The sequence below is a fragment of the Leguminivora glycinivorella genome, chromosome 27 (assembly GCF_023078275.1).
Source record: "Leguminivora glycinivorella isolate SPB_JAAS2020 chromosome 27, LegGlyc_1.1, whole genome shotgun sequence".
NCBI classification, from domain to species: Eukaryota; Metazoa; Arthropoda; class Insecta; order Lepidoptera; family Tortricidae; genus Leguminivora; species Leguminivora glycinivorella.
The window spans coordinates 6,087,697-6,108,827 of record NC_062997.1 but is presented as its reverse complement, the minus strand read 5'-3'; the positions used below and the strand labels follow the sequence as shown (position 1 = coordinate 6,108,827).

The following is a 21,131-nucleotide window of genomic DNA, read 5'->3' as shown; positions in this document are numbered from 1 at the left end:
ATTTTGTTATCGATCTAACATGCGTGCAATAATTTATTACAAAATAAATTGATTTAAACTCCTGTCTCAATAGATTACAAGACATTCCCAAACTTTTATATATTATGATTTCCATTATACAAATGCGAAACATATTATTAACATACACATATGAACATGACGCTATTAAGTACAATAATAATCTGTGTACCATGAATGCGCTAATGAGTAGTCATACAATTTTTTTAAGATCATTTTCAGATGATATATGAATTGATTTTGTATTATCATTTTTTCTTATGAAAATTTTACAGTCATTGATCCAGATATATTTATAATTGCGTTCCTTGCCGAGTTCGCGTACTGATTTGTATAACGCCGCGTCTTGCGTGAGCGACGAACCCGCGACGGCGACGCGATGCGATGCGATGCGACGAAATCAAACATTCTATCTCTATGGACTTGTCTTAGGTGGGCGACGGAACGCGACGGCGATGCGACGCGACGAACTAGCGATGAACATGCGAATGTTAAGCGACGCGATGCGATCAAACCGCTGTGTTCATATGGGAGTGTCTTGCGTAAGCGACGGCCCGCGACGGCCCGCGACGGCGATGCGACGCGATGCGATGGCGATGGGCGCGCGATCAAGCTATTTGATTTTTAGAAGCAAATTCAATACGTAGAGAGGTCGGACTAGAGAAATAACGATTGATTACTAGTCTCACATTTCATTTTTTATATTTTCTTATAATAAAAATTCAAAATATTCAAATTAACATAAGTTGACCAAAGGAGTAATGTGCCTAAATAGTAAGGAAATTACAACTTTTGTAACTTGTATTGACAGCCTTTGATTATGTGCACGGTGATACGAGATTGTCTGCGTAAAATATTAAAATTTAAGTGTGAACTAAAAATATGAAACACTAGTGCGATGACCTTACGATATATGTACTAGCACTTGACTTTGGTGAATAGGATCACAAAATTAACTAGTTATTACAACGGGCTCGTAGCCTAGCGGTTTCGACGTCTGGACGCCGCGCCAGCGGTGTGAGTTCGAACCTCGGCTGAGGCGTGCTTTTGCAGTTTTATTTTTGTTTCTTTTATTTTCTATTATTTGATTGTTTACTTTTTTCTTTCTGTAAGAATCTTCATTCTTATTTTTATTTTATTTTTAATAACTCCGGCTTTTATACTAACAAGGAAAGGTACCCATACAAAAAAAATATAATTAGACTACTCTTTAAGGGGCGTTCATTGTAATTCCTGCGATTCCTGCATTTATTGTAACTCTTAAATAATAATATTATCCTAAACCAGAACTTCTTGTTGCCATATAAAAAAAAATACATATAAGACATACCTTTGTGACGATAGATATTTTTCAGTACAGATGGTGTTTTTAGGGTTCCGTATCAAAAAGGTACAACAGGAACCCTTATGGTGCGACTCTGTCCGTCTGTCACATTGTTAAATATCTCGAAAACTACTTATGCTATCGATATGAAATTTGGAATAGTTATAAACATTGTAAACCTCTACAAGTTGAAAGTATTTTTTTTTTATTAATTAATATAAATGATAGAAAATGGCCAAAATGAAAGGGGGGCAAACTGAAAATTTCAAGCAACTAGGTCAAGTGGGATATCGTTAGAAAGAGCTCAAATTGTACATATCAAAACTATTTTATTATAATTTTTTGGTTGTGGAAAAAAAATGTTTTTTGAAGGAAAATGTAAAAAAAAATACCGTCCCCCCCCCCTTATCTCCGAAGTTTACCAACATAAATGTATGAAATTTTCACCAAACATGGGTATTATAATGAATATTACAGGAAAAATAAAATCGTACACGTATCTTGAAAACTTTTTTATTTATTTATAAAAAACCTTTCAGATTTACATTTTCAATTTCAACACCCTAGCGGGTGTTTATTGTACCTGTATTTTTTAACAAAATAACAATGAAATTACCTGCTTTCAAATAGAGGCAAAATGGTTAAAATCGGTTCACGCAATAAACAATTATTCCATAAAAATCATCTTCCATACTAGCTCGCGCGCATTAGTTTACTCAATTTGCCGATAGATGTCGCTGTACGTTGAACGCTCATTTCCTACATCGCGTTTTTCCTGATATAATGAGGTCGGTTCAGGAGCGTCGTTGCGACATGTAAGTAAGATAAGTCATAAACTATTGAAGCCGAATAGTCTTGATTTTATTTGGACGTTGTCTACCAATAAAATTGTATATTAAAATATTGCTTGTTATGTGGGAAAAGGGATTTAGTAAAATCTGTAGAGTTCTATGAATAACATTTTGATGATTCAACTATTGAAAGTTTGTACGGAACCCTCGGTGAGCGAGTCCGACTCGCACTTGACCGGTTTTTTTTTACGCACTAGTGCGAGAAGTGGTTCATTATATGCCAGGTCGAAACTTCGGAGGCTCATCTGTACTGAAAAACGTCGTACGATACACGTGCGAAAAGGAAATTCGTAACTCGTGTCGATTTAAAACACTCCCTTCGGTCGTGTTTTAATTTATCGCCACTCGTTTCGAACTTCCTTTTTTACGCACTTGTATCGTAATGTACTATTTTAAAGCACATAAAATTCGAATAAAATACACTGCTGACACGGGCCCGCTCACTGCTCAGTTCAGTCTGCGCCCAGCGCTCATAGAAAGTGGACCTACGTTCGATAGTCCGGCGCACCGTGCTCTCGTCGTAAGCGTAAGCAGCTAGATAGTTCTGAGAAGTGCTGTATAGGTACTGCGACTAAACAAATCTTGATCCTGTTGGTGGTAAACAGGCATACGGTCCGCCTGATTTTTACACATGCAATTTTATCCAAGAAACTTTACTTGAAATCTGATGAGAGTTTGAATTATTATTATATTTCGGGACCAGGGGACCGATTTTTGAGTCTCACGCGTTCGAATTCAGAAAATTATCACTGAAAATACTAAGCAATTCACTGTTTTCAACCGGTATTTTAGTGACAAATCCCATATGTGAGATTCAAAAACCGGCCCCCAGGATGAGGTTCTGGTTTTCATGGTGGAGTCAGGATATGGTCAACAAAACTGCTATTTTACTCATAATAACTCCACTATGTTTGGGCTTATTAAATTTGGGCTGATGAGCAGCGTCGATCTCGATGATGTCCAAGGTCACATGATCGAGTCAGGAAATGAATAACAGAACTGCTATTCTACTTATCGTAACTCGACCATGTTTGATCTCATTAGCCGGGCCAATAACACATGTAATTTTTTGCACACAGCTCAGCTCTTTGAAACTGTTTATTTTAAGTTACTTACAATTAGTAGGTACCATATAATAATAATATATTCTTATCTCTTGTAAACTTTACAAAAAAGTTAACACATGAAACCAAAAGAATTGTTACTAGCAATTAAATTCAAAACTATCAAGATCATTCTTGCCTGTGTGTTGCGTTACCGGTGGCTCGCGTACCGAGCGCCAACGCCATCTATCAATGGCTATTTCACGAAATTGATGAACGCTCTAAGGAATAAGGGCTCTTAGTGTAGTGGTTATGCCAGTCGACACTAGATGGCAGCATTAAAAAACACTGGGTTACACTGTATGACATTTTTTCATTTCAACATAAGGTAAATAGCATTCGTTATAAGTAAATAGTATACGTTAATTCGTCGCTCAGTTTTGCCGTGAAGGACGGACAAATAAATAGACACACACACACTTTCCCGTTTATAATATTAGTATGGATTAAAATAAACATTAAGTTAATAAAAACAAAATGCAGTATTATTGTGTGCTACTTAAAACTTTCCTTGTTAGTATAAAACCCGGAGTTCTTAAAAAAAAATAAGAAAGTAGAATCTTAGAGAAAGAAATAAGCAGGTAAACAAAATCAAATAATCCATACTGATTAAACTGGAAAGTGTGTGTGTCTGTTTGTTTGTCCGTCTTTCAAGAGAAGCCGCGGGCAAAAGCTAGTAGAACATAAAAGAAAAAAGTAAATAAAAATGCAAAAAGATTGCGTGAGCCGAGATTCGAACTCACGACACTCATGGCGCAAACGATTCCACCTAGAAGTCAAACCCGCTAGACCATTTGCACATTGTGAAAGACGGCGAATCTTGTGATTCTAATCACCAAAATGCTAGTGCCGAAGTTTTGCGCGATGGATACGCGATGACCTTGAGCCATCGCCGTCGCATCGCGTCGCGTCGCGTCGCGTCGCCCGTCGCTCACGCAAGACGGAGCGTAACAATTTATTATGAGGAGCTAAATGATCGTTAACGAAAACAGGTTTCGATGCACCATCCATGCCTAGATCGGTTGTTGTCAGGCCGCGCCGCGCGCGCACCGCCGCAATCATCTCATTTTTACGTTTTCTTTGGGTAAATTTCACTATTATATTCGGGGGCATTGTGTATCCATTTGCTGTAGTGTTTTTGGGCAAAAAACGCTGCACACGATGAATATGGTCTATATCTGTAGGGACCAATGTGAGGCCAACCTTGGTGGCAATGCTACGTATTATTACGTCTAAATTTTCACCCTTTGAGAACGGTACGCCCGATATTTCAAGGTTGTTGATACGACATTGTTGTTCCTTCATAAGTAGATCTGACGATAATGAGGTAATTGTATTTCGCGCTTCGCAAAGATCCTTCTCTAATGTGTTTATTTTATCTTTTGTGGCATCATTTGAGGTTTTGATGTCGTTTACTTCTGCCTTAAGCATGTTTTGTTCGCGTAAAAGTTGCTCGTTCGTTAATTTAATGTCGCTTATTTCGGTTCTTATACCGCTTAGGTCTTTCCGCAGGTCCTCGAAGTATTGCCTAAAGGATTCATTGAGTTCAACACGAAAATCTTGAAAATGTTGCGACAAGTCACATTCTGGTTGTTTACGTTTTCGATGGGAAACCGATAACATAGAATCTTCCTTTAAAGATGTTAAATCTGGGTTTGAGCCTGATAAGCCGGCAAGTGAAGCATTTTGTCCTGTCATCTTTTCGCTTGTTTCACACAAATATTATTTAATTAAAATAATGAAGGTGAAAACACTTTCGTAGTATGTAAATAAAAAGACAGTAGGCGTCTCTGTCACTCGCGTATTCGTAGTACGTGAATAAAACAGTAGTCGTCTCTTTCACACGCGAATAAAAGAATAGCCTTAAACACTCCAACACTTTACACTGCAGCTAACTTTGAACTATTTTCATAGAAAATATTTTAACTTGTATTTTTAAGTAGTAACACTACTATTATGTTATAAACATTAAATAAATGTCATATACAAAGAAAAAGTGACCAAGGCCTCCAGTGTTCCGAGCTGGAATCGAACCAGCGTACTCCGCTAACCGAGCGAATGCCTGAAAACCACTCTGCCATCGGTGCACGAAAGCAAGGGTCGAAATTTCCAAGTATATGACTTTCCCGAAGGCTCGTGGCGCCCTCTGCCATCCCTGAGGTAGAACAGTATGGTTCGACCTCCTAGCTGAATCAACTCAGGTGATTACAAGCTAGCGAAGAGAGATGGCGCTGCCATTCATACTCTAAGAACAAATTAAATTATTTTCATAGAAAATATTAATTATTAATTAAGTGTTTTTATGCCGCACTAGTGCGCAAAGTGATTCATTTTGTGTCAGGTCGAAACTTAAAGGGGCTATATCGTCACCCTAGTTCAAAATGGTACCAATTATGCGGAGAAAATGGTTATGTACTGAAAAACGTCGTACGATATACATGCGAAGAGGGAATTCGTTCGAAAGAAACATCGTGAGGAAACCGGACTAATGTCAATAAGGCTTGGGTAGTACCAATCAATCAATCAATCAATCAAAATATTCTTCATTCAAATAGGCTTACAATAAGCATTTTTAAATTGTCAACAATGTACAATATTCATCTTATTCTAAATATCAGAGCAATTTATAAAATAATATAATATTTAAGTGAGGTAGGGCATAGCGAATGATATTCCGCTTTGTGTGGTAGGGCACAGCACAGCGGATATCGTCTCGCTCGAATCTAGAGCAGAGCCCAACTGGGGTGGTACCTCCGCCTTACCATAGACTAAACTAAATAAAGGAAGACGTGTAACTCAGTACATCGTTTTATAAGTTTGACTCGTAAAACAATAGATGGCATTACTATACTCTCGCGACAAATGGTATTGTTCAATTCACGAAATAATTTCATTTAAATGACCTAAGTCGTATTATTTCAAAATTTGGAACATGATCGTACAACATTATCACTATATAACACCGAAATTAACAAAAACAATTAAGTCATTTTTTACCAATCGGGTACTTGAATCAGATTCAATTCATGGGAAGTGTTTTGTACGTTTGATGACTAATAGCAAACATTATAATCCGGTAGATGGCGCGTATGCAAGATGCACAAAACTGCATGCTAACCAAAATTGCCATATTGAAGATAACAGTTTTAGTATTTGTTTTGAGTTTTTAGTAATATATTATTCCAAGATAGTTCTAAATTACCTTGGACGTACATTCCAGAATAGGCAAAATATGCTACGTAAAATATTACAACACTAAGTGCGTTTTCACATTATTCGATCAGATATCGGATGTAGGAAGGATTTCAAAGGCGAAAATCGAAAAAAGGCGGCTTAAATATATAGGATATCGGTCCTACATCTGATATCGGATCGGATAATGTGAAAACGCACTAAGACGGAAGTATTATTTTCTGATTATTTAATTTTTATTGCATTACATTACAAACAAGCATACGGCCCGCCTGATGTAAAGCGGTCACCGTAACCTATGGACGCCTGCAACTCAAACAGTGTCAAAAGCGCGTTGCCACCCTATTAGAAACATGTACACTCCCTTTTGCTGTGTTAAGTACACAGCAAAAAGGAATGTACAAGTTCTAAGGAGGGTTCGGGTAGCCGACGACTCAAAGGACAATAGACGGAACAAGTTAGTTCCGTAAGTGCTCCCGTCATCAACACACCGCACCCTCGTTGAGCTCTGGCACCCTTACTCACCGGCAGGAACACAACACTATGAGTAGGGTCTAGTGCTATTATTTATTTGGGGTATTTTTTACATATCGAATATTAATGGGGAATAAAACAATATATTTGTGGGATATTGTTATGCCTCGAATGAAAACCCAGCAATAAACAATGAGTAACTTTTAATTAAGCAGCAAATAAGAAATTAACAGATTTTACTAAATTCTTTCACGTTCGAACGCTCATCGTTCAAAACTATTCTCCCATCGCCTTTCACACCTACTGTCATTCTACTATAATACAACGTTCTGTTTCACGCCATCACCTTACGTTCCGATCCCACATTCTCGGCTGTCCTGCTCTCATATCTGCCCTCAGATGGGCATTTCTCAGTGTTTAAATTTTTTGTTTTCGATGGCAACAGTTTTACATGAATCCTGTAAGAGTCACATGAAATCCTGTCAATTTAAATAGAAGTCGCGGATTTGTACCAGAAACAAAGAAAACTCATGGTTCGGGTACTAATGCTGCCACCGAAATCAAAAAAGTTGAAACACTCTGAGAAATGCCCAGATATACTTCAACGTTCATTCATCTAACTACATCTCATTCATTCAACATTACATTTCAACATAAATTGAAAAACATCCGACAATATAAGCATTAGATATAAAAACAATAACTGTAACAACTTTTAGCATTTTACAACACAACAACATTTTAAATATTCACCAAACTTACTAAACTTAATAAAGTAACAAATCAAGTTAACTTTTAGGCACCAAGAATTTCTTACACGAGATAAAGTTTCATCTTCACAGTACTTCTGAAAGCTCTTTTCTTTAATGCTTTACCTCGGGCAAAGGTAATATGTATAGGGTCACCAAACGTCTGCCGCTGCAACTGCCACTTGCTAATCACCTCTGCTCTAGATGTCGACTTCATCGGGTAGGGCCACACACACTTGGTGAACGCATCAACAACTGTAATTGTGTGATCGTAGGGCTTCTTCGTCTCAGTGAATGCCCTTTTCCTCATTCTCATAGCAAAATGACCATTACTATGCACCTTATATGCAACTTCCTTCCCCGTTACCTTAGGCACCACCGTTTGCTGTTGGTCTCCTTTGTTTGGCATGCCATTTTCCAAACACAAGTCATTATAGTCACCATCTTTCAAAACTTAATTATTAATTAAGTAATTTATCTATGCCTATATTTGACATCTTAGCTGTGTAATTTATAAAATGTAATAAATTGACTCAATCCTTGTGTATATTTGTAATGAATTATTGTGTAACAAATTATATTGACATTTTATTGTACATACTTTAAATAATTGTTAAATATTGCATGCCTTGCTTGGTAGAACATAAGAACTGCTTTTCAATGTTATCATCTTATGTAATCTCACTATGTTCTTGCAATAAACGATTGACTATTGGCTATAAAATCAGCTGTTTAGTCGCATTGAGCTCTTCATTTCGCCACAGGGATAATTATCATCTTTCAGAGTGATCTTGAGCTCGATCGGCGCTTCCTTAGTCTGCATACTCGACAACCAAATGCTCGACGTTTTCCTAACAGTACCATCGCGATCAGAAACAGTGAAGTTCTCACTCACGCAATCCACTTTAAATTCGTCGAAAGAGTTTTTGTTGATTAGGTTATATCCACTGCCAGAGTCTATTAACGCCTGCGTTTCTACGTCACATAAACTTTAAAGGTTTTTTTTAGTAGTTTTCGTCTTCATATCATCTACATTATCGTATTAAGTATTTTGTTGCAATGTTTACATCGTGCCGACAACTGTTTCCGCCATGTTGACAGCTGTCTCGTCATTGGCCAATATTCCAATCATGACCGCTTGTCGACGAATATCTGTCGCCGCGGACTGCTTTACCGATGGAGCCGCTTGCTAATTCGCCTTTTCTCCCGAGCCATAGGTGCAACACTGCTTTACCGACGGATCTGCGCAACCAGCATGGTCGCGCGATAGACGATAAAATATCAGGCCGTCCCTATCGCACTTACATATAGTGCGATTGGGACGGCCTGCTATTTTATCACTTATCGAGCGACCATAATTGCTTGCCAGGTCTTCGAAGGACACTCGCTGAGTCGCTGCTTATATGGTCATAATAGACGGAGAGCTGGCAGAGTTTTGGAGTAGGTCCTTGAGGCAACCTGGAAAGGTGCTCAGAACATCAGGTCTGCAAGTCTGGCTTTATCGAGCTATAAATTTTTAAAGATTTAATTTTTTGAGGCCCAAAAAAGGTGTTTGAGGCAACCTGGAATTATTAAAAAGTGAAATTAGAGTTCCTCAGAATAGTCATACTTGTTATGGAGAATTTTTGGCCAAAAGCTGCACTTTTGGAAGGAAGCAAGCCGCTTTGCATGGTGATAGTAGACATCATAGTAAACGATTTTTTCCGAGGATATCGAAATTTCATCCCTTAGGAAGCCGAGCGTAGCGAGGTGTTTTATGAAAATGAAAAAAATTCTATCTTTTTATTGTATCGTCCGATTTTGACAAAACGTATCTCAAATGAAAGGTATTGATTTGTGTAATTTAAAAAAAATACAAGAAAAAAAAATTGAAAGAAAAGTAAGAAAAAAATAAAAACAGTAAATTTACGTCTCGCACTGAATAACTTCAAAGAATGACAGACAAAATCGTCCCATTAATGCAAATACCGACTAAGTGACTTTTTGACGAAATCGAGTTTTTAGCACCTATAGAATAAGGTTTTCGAGGGCTACAATATGTTAAAATCCATGTATTGATACGACGCTGCATTCAAAAGATAGCTGTCGCATAAAGTTACTTAATGGTCAATTTGTTGCATTATAAACTGCCAGAATGTGATATGAATATTTAATATAAACTTTTATGCTGTATCCGCCAAGTAGAACCTTTTAATGGTGTATAGTGTTTTTTTGCATTTAAACATTTTGTTAAAGTAGCCATCTTATGTTCTACAAAAAAGTTTAGTATGTACATATTTGATTTTTGCAAATAAAACTATCAACAAAATTCTTTATTTTAAGCCAGGCTAAACACACCAAATGTCTTTAAGATGTTTTTCCAGAAGATGTTTGTTTACAAACATCAGCAATGTCATTCTACCAAAAAGTTCTATAGGGACTATAATTGGTATTGCATGTAATGTGACGAAGGAAAGGATAACGGTCTATTACTGCAAATACCGACTATGTGTAAATAGGCGATTTTGAGATAATGCGGTTTTAAAGTTTGAAGGCAAGTTTTATATGAAAACATGAAGAAATGTACGTTATGTGTATGGCATTTTAGAACCTGTATTTTTTGTTTACTACTTTGTCGTATATATATTCAGAATGTATTTAGTTGACAATCAAATACGATTTAATGAAACAGTCGAATACCTACTTAGTTGGTTTTTCCTGTAGAAATAAATGTTTGTATATTTCTCTTCTTTATACATATAACCCATTGTTGGTCTGTTAAATTAAGCTTCGTTTTTCGTATGATGTTCTCGTGATTAGCGTGCGTTGAGAACCTCTTCCTTTTTTTTGAAGTCGGTTAAAATTACAATAACACAAACGGTTTAAGCTACAGGAATCGAATTTAGTTTAAATTTATGTTTCATAACTTCGATGACCGTTACTAATTACAGTGTTACATTTAAATCAAATCTTTTTTTGCCACTTCACCGACTGGTAAAGGCTCTCTTAGTTCTTCAAAAACGGACGAGAGAGTTGCATTTTATCCACAAAATCTTGTGGATTGCATTAGTGCAAAGTTTATTTATACTAATTTTAATTTGGTAACCTAAGCTGGTTGGCAAATAACCTTAAATTAATCTTTGAATTACGATAAATAATACAAATCGGTTCAGACGTCTGTGAGTAATCGCATAACATGTATCATTGTTTTAACAACTCAAAGTGGAATATTTTGGCCTACGAAACTAAATTCACTGCGCCAAAGTAACTGTATTGTAGACGTAATTAGATGATATTGATATTGTAGATGATATGAAATGGGCAACTGTTGATACTGTATTTTCTGTATATCATACCATCTTATGTACACAGTTAACATAGAATAAACTTTACTTTACTTACTAGCATACCTACGGTACGAGTAGACTTCAGATGTCACAACTGTGTACCACTTCACCAACTGCAGTATTAAGTGATTGAAACCACCCATGGTACTCTTTAGGTATGAAATCTCTGTCACAAAGGCTGCATAAAGCCTTGAGGACACTTAGGTGGAGTCGAGCCGCGTCGAATCTAGCCCTACATACATTTACAATGAACGATCAAACCGATTCGACGCGTCGCTAATGGACGTAGTTTCATAAGAAATGCAAAAGGCGAATTAATGAGATTCGACTCGGCGAGCTTAGTGGGCACCAGGCTTAAGTTCAGTTATAGTCTAGCATTGTCAGCCGTGTTACAGATGTGTTTGTATCTAATTCCACCAGCGATGAACATGTCGTTTAATAACTCTTTATCACTCTTGCGCAGTAAGTGTCCAATCGCACGCAGGCGTATCAGGAGGCGTATTTTTCCCAAGGGAGTGTTCGAATTTGTATTTTGGACTACCGTGAATACTTTTTATTCTTTTTATTGCTAGTGTGATGAAAAACACTGCGTGTAACTGGGGGCGTAAGAATATTGCAAACTTGATTGCTTTAAATCGCCCCAGAAACCTATGTAATTACCGTTACACATTACTTTTTCTAACTTATTACCTCATCTACGCCTACATTTTAGTGACTTTGGCGTAAATGATTACTACAAAACTTTAAATAAACTATTACTTCAGGTTATTGAGCGTACAAAAACTATTTACCTATATTAAATGTAACAGTGTAGATACTGAAATTTTGAACATAAATTATGGCGGACTTCGGATTGCTGAGACAGTGAACTAGTATGTAGTAAGTACCTATGCATATTATGCTATTACCCAAAAACGCATTAACCGATTTGTAAAATTCTTTTTGTGATTTCAAGCGAATGGTATTGCGTTACTTTTTGTTAAATTTTACTGAAATCGGTTAAAGTATTTTGTGAAAAATCTCCTAAAACCGGTTGAAGAGGATTTTTTTCAAAAAATTTTTTTGAGAATAACCCTTCAAAACCTCAAATAAAGTATTATTAATGGTTAGTAATGTTAAAAAACTTTTTATTACAAATGTACCACTTTAATTAACAATGATAAGTGAAGTTTTGTAACATAAAATTAGAGCAGCTATATTTCCTGCAGCTAAAACCGCCTATGTTTGTGAGAATATTTAATATATTTTGAAATAAGTTCAAAATTTTTGTATATTTTTTTATTTTTTTACAAATCATAAGTAAAATGTATGAAAAGCAAAGCTTAATCAAAGGGAAACACTGCTTTATATGTATAAATAAGATAAATATACACATTTTTATTTCTACAGGAGAAACCAACTAAGTTTGCTACTATTTTTTTTAAATCGTTGTTTTATCGGCAATCAAATACAGCCTGGATATTTTTTACGATTAAGTATTAAACAAGACAATACGGGCTGTAGAATGCTGTATACAAATAGTATTTTTTTTCATGTTATCATATGAAATCGTACCTTCAAATATTAAAATCGCAATATCTCAAAATCACTTTTTTGCACATAGTCGGTATTTGCAGTAAGGGGACGAAATGTACAATGTCGATATACGAGTTTTTTCTAATCGAAGATGGATAAATTTTTAGTTGAAAACTGAAGACCGCATCGAAATCAGATTAGCATTTTTTATGATACAAGTTGCCAAAGTTGGGAAAGATCGTTTTATATGGCCACTTTGAAATTCCTTTGCCAGAAAGTCAGAAATAATATGTTTTTCTGACACAGAAAAATACACAGTAACAGTACACATCAAAATAAAATTAAAAATTCCGAGGATATTATAATTTCATCCCTCAGAACGACGAGCGTAGCGAGGTCGGTTACGAAAACCGAAAAAAAAATCTAATTTTTTTGTACGTCGTCCGATTTTGACAAAACATGTTTCATTTGAAAGGTATTGCTTTATGTAACTTAAAAAAAATATTGAAAAAAATTGGAAAAAAAAATGTAAGATTTAAAAAAAAAAACCTTAATTTTCGTATCACACTGAATAACCGCAAAAAACGGTAGACACGGTGTATAATTTCGATATATGATTTTTTTAAATTAAAGACAAATAAATGCATGATTATAAACTAAAAACCGAATCGAAATCGAATCAGTAGTTTTTAAGATGCAAGTTGTCAAAGTTGGCTTAGTTTGTTTATATGGTCGCTTATAAATTCCTTAGCCAGAAAGTCAGAAACATTATATTTTTCTTACAGTTAAAAGTGTGCATAGGTAATAGACATCATTATAAACATTTTTTACAAGGATATAAAAATTTCATTTCATTTTTTTCCCAATTTTTTTCAATATTTTTTTTTAAGTTACATAAAGCAATACCTTTCAAATGAAACATGTTTTGTCAAAATCGGACGACGTAAAAAAAAAGAGATTTTTTTCGACCTCGCTGCGCTCGTCGTTCTAAGGGATGAAATTATAATATCCTTGGAATTTTTAATTCTATTTTGATGTGTACTGTTACTATGTATTTTTCTGTGTCAGAAAAACATATTATTTCTGACTTTCTGGCATAGGAATTTCAAAGTGGCCATATAAAGCGATCTTTCCCAACTTTGGCAACTTGTATCTTAAAAAATGCTACTCCGATTTCAATGTGGTCTTCAGTTTTCAACTACAAATTTATCTGTCTTTGATTAAAAAAAACTCGCATATCGACATTCTACATTTTGTCTGTCATTCTTTGAAGTTATTCAGTGCGAGACGTAAATTTACTTTTTTTTTTAATTTTTTTCTTACTTTTCTTTCAAAAATTTTTTCTTTGTATTTTTTTTAATTACACAAATTAATACCTTTCATTTGAGATACGTTTTGTCAAAATCGGACTACACAATAAAAAGATAGAATTTTTTTAATTTTCATAAAACACCTCGCTACGCTCGGCTTCCTAAGGGATGAAATTTCAATATCCTCGGAAAAAATCGTTTACTATGATGTCTACTATCACCATGCAAAGCGGCTTGCTTCCATCCAAAAGTGCAGCTTTTTTTTCATAACTTAGTATGACTAGAAGTCGCATGGTAAGTATTTATGCCAGATCATTTGGCCGGGTCCTTCACCGTGCCAGAACAGTGCAAAGTGGTAAAAAAAGAACCAAAAATGGTTCTAGAGGCAATCTGTCATTTTTACCAGTAAAAGATGAGGGTCTAAATAGCCATGGAAAAATAATGCCATGACATGAGGTGGGTTCCGTACCCTACCATTCGATCTTGAAAGTAATTTTTTTAGTTTTTCGTAAATAACTCGTAAACGGTGGCCCACAGCAAAAAATATATATGTTTAACAGAAAATATCTACATAAAATATCCTACAAGAAAGGTTATGTACGTTTTTTCGATATGATCAATATACATATAGAATAGAATAGAATAGAAATATTTTTTCCCCTCACTAGCTCGGAAACACGTGTTTTGTCCTTTAATACCAGCGGGTAAAAACGCATTTTATCCACTAGTGGGTAAAGTAATTTGACCTTGAATAAAGTCAAATAAACTGCTTTAAAATTGATAAAAGCAGGTGAATCTGGTAATAAAGATGATTTACCACCTGTGGAACTACTGGAAGCAGTGATAAACGCATTTTTTTGCCTTGTAGTTTCCTCGCTATAGTGAGGGGAAAAGTTTTGTGTTACACTCGGGTGCAAATGTATTTTACTTCTCGTGTGTTAAAAAACTCGCAAGTTCAGGATTCTACTCTCGAACCACTCGCTTCGCTCGTGGTTCACCTATAGAATCCTTACACTCGCTCGTTTTTCAACTCCACACTCGGCGTTAAACTCGGTGTTGGTCATGATTAGAGAAGCATCTGAGCACCTTTCCAGGTTGCCTCATGGACCTACTCCAAAATCCTGCCAGCTCTTGGACCATAATCATTGCAAAAAAACACTTCAGTCCTTTAGTACATGATCCTCTTGACACGGCGGCAAGTGATTGGAGAGTCGAGTAGGTAGATAAGATAGGTACTTCCCTATGGGCCTATCGGTTTTATAAACACACATACAACAAGTAGGCGCGAAAAATTTATACTTACTTTTCTATGATTCAAATTCACATCATATTTTATTTTTCTAATATTCAACTAGGTAGATAAAAAAAGTGAAAAACAACAACATAATTATTTTTAAACAAATTTAAAAAAAAAACGGAGCTGGGTCTCGAACCTGAGATCTCAAAAATGCAAGTCAAATACTCTAACCCCTGAGCCAAAAAACGAGGTGCCGCCGCCTCGAAATATTGAATCATATTCAGTTATGGTTACTCGGCAATGTAATTAATTATTATCTCACTAGACGGCACTTTTAAACATTGAAAATAGCGCCATCTGTAAATAACTCGAAAACTAAGAGGTACCAGCGACGATAACTCGCGTTTAAGTAGGCCATGTAGCGATGTACTGAGTTACCAATCTTTCTTGATTTATCTATGGCCTTACAGAAGACCGCAGCCAAATAGCACTAGACCCTACTCATAGTGTTGTGTTCCTGCCGGTGAGTAAGGCTGCCAGAGCTCAACGAGGGTGCGGTGCTGATGACGGGAGGACTTACGGAACTAACTTGTTCCGTATATTGTCCTTTAGAGTCGTCGGCAACCCGAACCCTCCTCGGAACTTGTACACTCCTTTTTGCTGTGTACTTAACACAGCAAAAGGGAATGTACAAGTTTCTAATGGGGTGGCAACGCGCATGTGACACTGTTTGCGTTGCATGCGTTCATAGGTTACGGTGACCGCTTTCCATCAGGCGGACCGTATGCTTGTTTGCCACCGACGTAGTATAAAAAAAAAAATATTAATGCAATAAACAATATTGTTTGTTTTTATATTAAAGGAAAAAATGGAAAAATTTACGCTTCCGGCGGGACTTGAACCAGCATCATTTAGTATGGGTTAGCACATTGTTACTGGTGAATTCTCAATATAACTTGAGACTCCAGTGCCGTTACAAAATGTAATAGTCTGTCGGTAGATGGCGCTAGACGTCACCCCAAGACGTGTGTACATAAGGAAAGGCATGGAAAGATTTGCGATGTCCGGCGTGGCTTCCGTAGCTCAATTGGTTGAGAGCCTTGCACGGATTGCAAATGATGCGGGTTCAAGTCCCGCCGGAAGCGTAAATTTTTCCATTTTTTTCCTTTAATATAAAAATGTTTAGAATCGTTAGCAGACGTTTCTGCTTGTTAAAAATAAATATTGTTTGTGTTGTGCTACGCCGCGGTCCCGGGTTAAAATCCCGGTACGGGCATTTATTTGTGTGATGAGCACAGATATTTGTTCCTGAGTCATGGATGTTTTCTACGTATATAAGCATTTATATATTATATATATCGTTGTCTGAGTACCCACAACACAAGCCTTCTTGAGCTTACCGTGGGCCTCAGTCAATCTGTGTAAGAATGTCCTATAATATTTATTTATTTATATTTAATATTTAGGTATTACTGATGTACAATAGTATTGTAATATTAAATAAAAATTGTTGAGCATTAGACTTTTTGTTTGTCGCGACATCTATTGACAAGTAGCAGTACTGATATTTTTTTTTTTAAACTACAACCTAAAGGTCAAATTGCAGTCGCTTTCGTAAACTAGTGCCTTACGCCATATTGTGTGATGGAGAGGTTGGAGAGTGACATAGGTTACTTTTTCATCTCTTTCTAATCCCCCACTTCCCTAAAACAGGGAGGTGGAAGTCTGTATGGAGCGTACCGCAATTAAGGTCCGACCGAGAACGATATTTTTGTCTCGGCCGAGAACGAGACCGAGACCGAGATTCAATTTAATTCTCGGCCGAGACCGAGACCGAGACCGAGAATTTATAAAACAGCGAAAAAACATGCAATTTTAGCAAAAAATGTTTTCATAACCGAAATTCGCCTATTAATCAGGAATCCAGGAGCATGTCGGGCCGTGTTTAGTGTTTGGTTCCGTAACTACCCAATAAACCTACCGCACCCCTTACCTATCTACCGTAGCAAAATAGACTACATCAGTGATAAACAAGTATACGGCTCGCCTGATGGTAAGCAGACGCCATAGCTTATAGAGAAATATCGATAAAGAACCTACCAAAATCACTAAAATCGGGATACCAAACGGGTGATGTAATCAAAGGGTAGCTAAAAACCGATTGGATGCGAGTGCGCAATAAATTAAAAATCTGAGTCTCGGTTTCACCGAGAATCTCGGCCCATTTTGGCCGAGAGCCGAGACCGAGATCTCGGCCCGATTTTCGGCCGAGAATGCCGAGACCGAGACCGAGACCGAGATCTCGGTCGGACCTTAACCGCAATTTTCGAATATAACGCGAGCGAAGCTGCGGGAAAAAGCTAGTATATAAATAAATAGTTATCTTATCTTATCTTAAATCTGCGGGGGCCCTTACGGATACACTTCGACCCATCGGGATCTTTTGTGCAATTACCCCCTACGATCCTAAGATCCTTCAGCTATTCAGGAGCTTCTCGACCATCTCCACGTATCGGATGATGAGGCTCATGGGTAGCTCTCTGAAGTCCTTCGGTGCCAGGTAGCCTGCTCCGAAGTTCTTCATTCTTTGTCAGGCGAGGGCGTGACATTCACACATTAAATGTCTGACGGTCTCTTCCTAAATAAATAGTTAAATCACACTCACTGTATGAACACTTGTGCTAGTTTCTCATACTCCGCTTCGACTTTTTTCATCTCCGCTTCAATCTCCTCCGGGGTCCGGGTAACCCCGGGCGGCGGGGGTCCCGGGGCCCGGAATTGAACCTGGTACGGCATTGGTTGTAGGCGTTTCGGTATTAGCACTGAAAAAAAAAACGTTTAAGCATATACTTTGTCAAACAAGTCTGTCAGTAAATAAGACAAAGAAAACTATATGCATCCTTTTCTTTAGCGTGCTAGAGAAAAGGATACCTATAGTTTTCTTTGTTCTTATTTACTGACAGACTTGTTTGACAGAGTATAGCGTAAGGAAGGAGTTGTAACTCCATACATCAGTAAATGCAAGTTTATTTGTAGCGACATCTAGCGTCAATCACGTGTCAACTAGCGTAAATTATCAGTATTGTCAACAGAACCACAATAGTTATTTGTTTTACAAGGGGACAAAGTTGTTGTTTAACCGCACGTGCCAATATTGATACCCGAGCAAGCGAAAGATTCCAATATTGAACCGCGAGCGTAGCGAGTGGTTCAAAAAGTGGAATCTTGAGCGTTGCGAGGGTTTCAAGGCACGAAGGTTAAACAAACTTTGCCGCCGAGTGAAACACAAAAATTTTCACCACACCAACACGAACAAAATACTGACTATAAAACATCAAACTAAATCAAATCTATCAATCTAATCAATATTTATGATTCAAAATCATCATTTACACTTAAATTATACCAGCCAGCTCAAGACATCAAGTTAAAATTTGTATGAAATTACTTTGCACTCTTGTGGATAAAATGCAATTTTGCTATCTGTTTTCGAATAGCAAAGTAAGCCTTTACCAGTTGGTGTGGTGAAAAATTAAAATTTTGAAGAAACCCCCGACGTATAGTGGACCGATTTTCATAAAACATGGCTAACAACACTCCCGACTAATTTAGTTTTCAAACAAAAAAAACTAAATCTAAATCGATTCATCCGTTCGGGAGCTACGATGCCACAGACAGACACACAGACAGACAACCAGACAGTCAAACTTATAACACCCCGTCGTTTTTGCGTCGGGGGTCAAAATAACAGCTTGCTTTTTTAAATCTATCGTAATAACGTAAAAAAATACGACCACAATTGAATGTTTGTCACTACATGCCATTACTTGACTTGACATTATAATGATATTAGTTTTGTGCAGGTTGGTGGCCCAGCGGTAACAACGTGCGACTTTCAATCCGGAGGTCGCGGGTTCGATACCCCGGCTCGTACCAATGACTTTTCGGAACTTATGTGCGAAATGTCATTTGATATTTACCAGTCACTTTTCGATGAAGGAAAACATCGTGAGGAAACCGGAGTTACTTCCAATAAGGCCTTGGAAGTTCAGATGGCAGTCGTTTTCGTAAAACCTATGCCAAATCTTGGGATTAGTTGTCAAAACGGACCCCAAGCTCCCATGAGACGCGGCGAATGCCAGGATAACGCAAGGAGGATGATGATGTCTCGTGCAGGACATTATCATCATCCTCCTTAAGTAGGGGGTAGGGCATACATACATACATACATACAATCACGCCTGTATCCCATAAAGGGGTAGGCAGAGCACATGAATTGACAGAGTCAATTTCCGGCCTCGTGATCGTGGTTTATTTGTAGGCCCAGTATCGCGAACCGTGTCTCACAGAAAATCCCCTCTTGTTCGCCCTTTGCCCCTCCTGAATGCTCTCTTAGCATCAGCACCTGAGTGCGATTTATTTGCTGGCAGATGGAGTGCTGTGCGCGTTGAATTATTGAGGTTCTGCGAGAGGATGGATGTACGTCTTTCAACAGTTTATCATGTATAAAAAATGTTTTGTACTTGTTTTTAGTTTTTAGTTTTGCAGTGATTTAGTATTTAATACTGTCATGCTGTATCACTATTTTTGAAATAAATAAATAAATGAAACTACTAAAGCTCCAGGGCCACTCTTGGCAAATAAGGGGTTAAAAGAAAACGAAACTGTGGCATTGCAGTGACAGGTTGCCAGCCTCTCGCCTACACCACAATTTAACCCATATCCCATAGTCGCCTTCTACGACACCCACGGGAAGAAAGGGGGTGGTGAAATTCTTAACCCGTCACCACACAGGCCAGCGAATAATAAGCCATAGCCAGCCAAGTAGGGCATAGCGAATAATATTCCGCTTTGTGTGGTAGGGCACAGCACAGCGGATATCATCTCGCTCGAATCTAGAGCAGAGCCCAACTGGGGAAGTACCTCCGCCTTACAGAAGACCGCAGCCAAATAGCACTAATTAGACCCTACTCATAGTGTTGTGTTCCTGCCGGTGAGTAAGGATGCCAGAGCTCAACGAGGGTGCGGGGTGCTGACGACAGGAGGACTTACGGAACTAATTTATTCCGTCTATTGTCCTTTGAGTCGTCGGCAACCCGAACCCTCCTTGGAACTTGTGCACTCCTTTTTACTACGTATTTAACACAGCAAAGGGGAATGTACAAGTTTCTAATGGGGCGCGCATGTGACACTCTTTGAGTTGCAGGCGTCCATAGGTTACGGTGACCGCTTTCAATCAGGCGGACCGTATGCTTGTTTGTCACCGACGTAGTATAAAAAAATAAAATCATATTACGCATGTAAGTATGCAGATAATTTTAACATGACAATTAAAACAGAACTATCATGTTGATAAACTCCTATCTGCCATCCCACTCATTGTCTATAACATTGATAAGAATTGATAAGCGATATAATCATCGTTTGATACTAAAGATGGGCCGAATATTCGGTAAATATTCGGTATTCGGCATATTCGGCAAGTTTTTCAATGTTCGTATTCGGCCGAGTAGTTCGGTTATATTGCCGAATATTTACCGAATAAACAAAGTAAATAAATAGCGTAAGTTGTTTCGTAATTCATTGGATAATGACATCCTATTTCAGGATTCTAAGGAACCACTAAAGGGATTTAAATATGCGTTAAAATATATATACCTAAAATAATTAATTAATTATGTAAAAAAGTAAAATAACGTAGCTTAACATACAAAACCAAAATTTTGTTATGCACCACATTAAAGGAACATTAAGAGCCTTAGTACTCATTACTAACCAATTAAACCCAGTGATGTAAACAATGCTATCTCTAAAGTAGTGAACTGGTTCAATGCTAATAATTTATTATTAAATGAAAAAAAGACTAAATGTATTAAGTTTGTCACTAATAGTAACGTAAGGAATGAGCAAACAAGTGTCGTTGTGAAGGATGAGGAATTAGAACTGGTAGATAGTACAGTTTTTCTTGGTATAACTTTAGATTCTAAACTTCAGTGGGGTCCCCATATTGTTAACCTCTCGAATAGACTTAG

At 37.3% G+C, this 21,131-nt stretch overlaps 1 protein-coding gene across 1 annotated transcript in view; it reads right to left on the bottom strand.

Moving 5' to 3' along the window:
* The window catches only part of LOC125240216 (dynein axonemal intermediate chain 7-like), a 103,130-nt gene that overhangs the window by 22,922 nt on the left and 59,077 nt on the right, over window positions 1-21,131 (bottom strand). Inside the window, exon 18 of the mRNA XM_048148040.1 lies at window positions 17,765-17,921. Coding sequence (XP_048003997.1) covers window positions 17,765-17,921 — 157 coding nt within the window. The remainder of the gene's footprint in view (window positions 1-17,764; window positions 17,922-21,131) is intronic.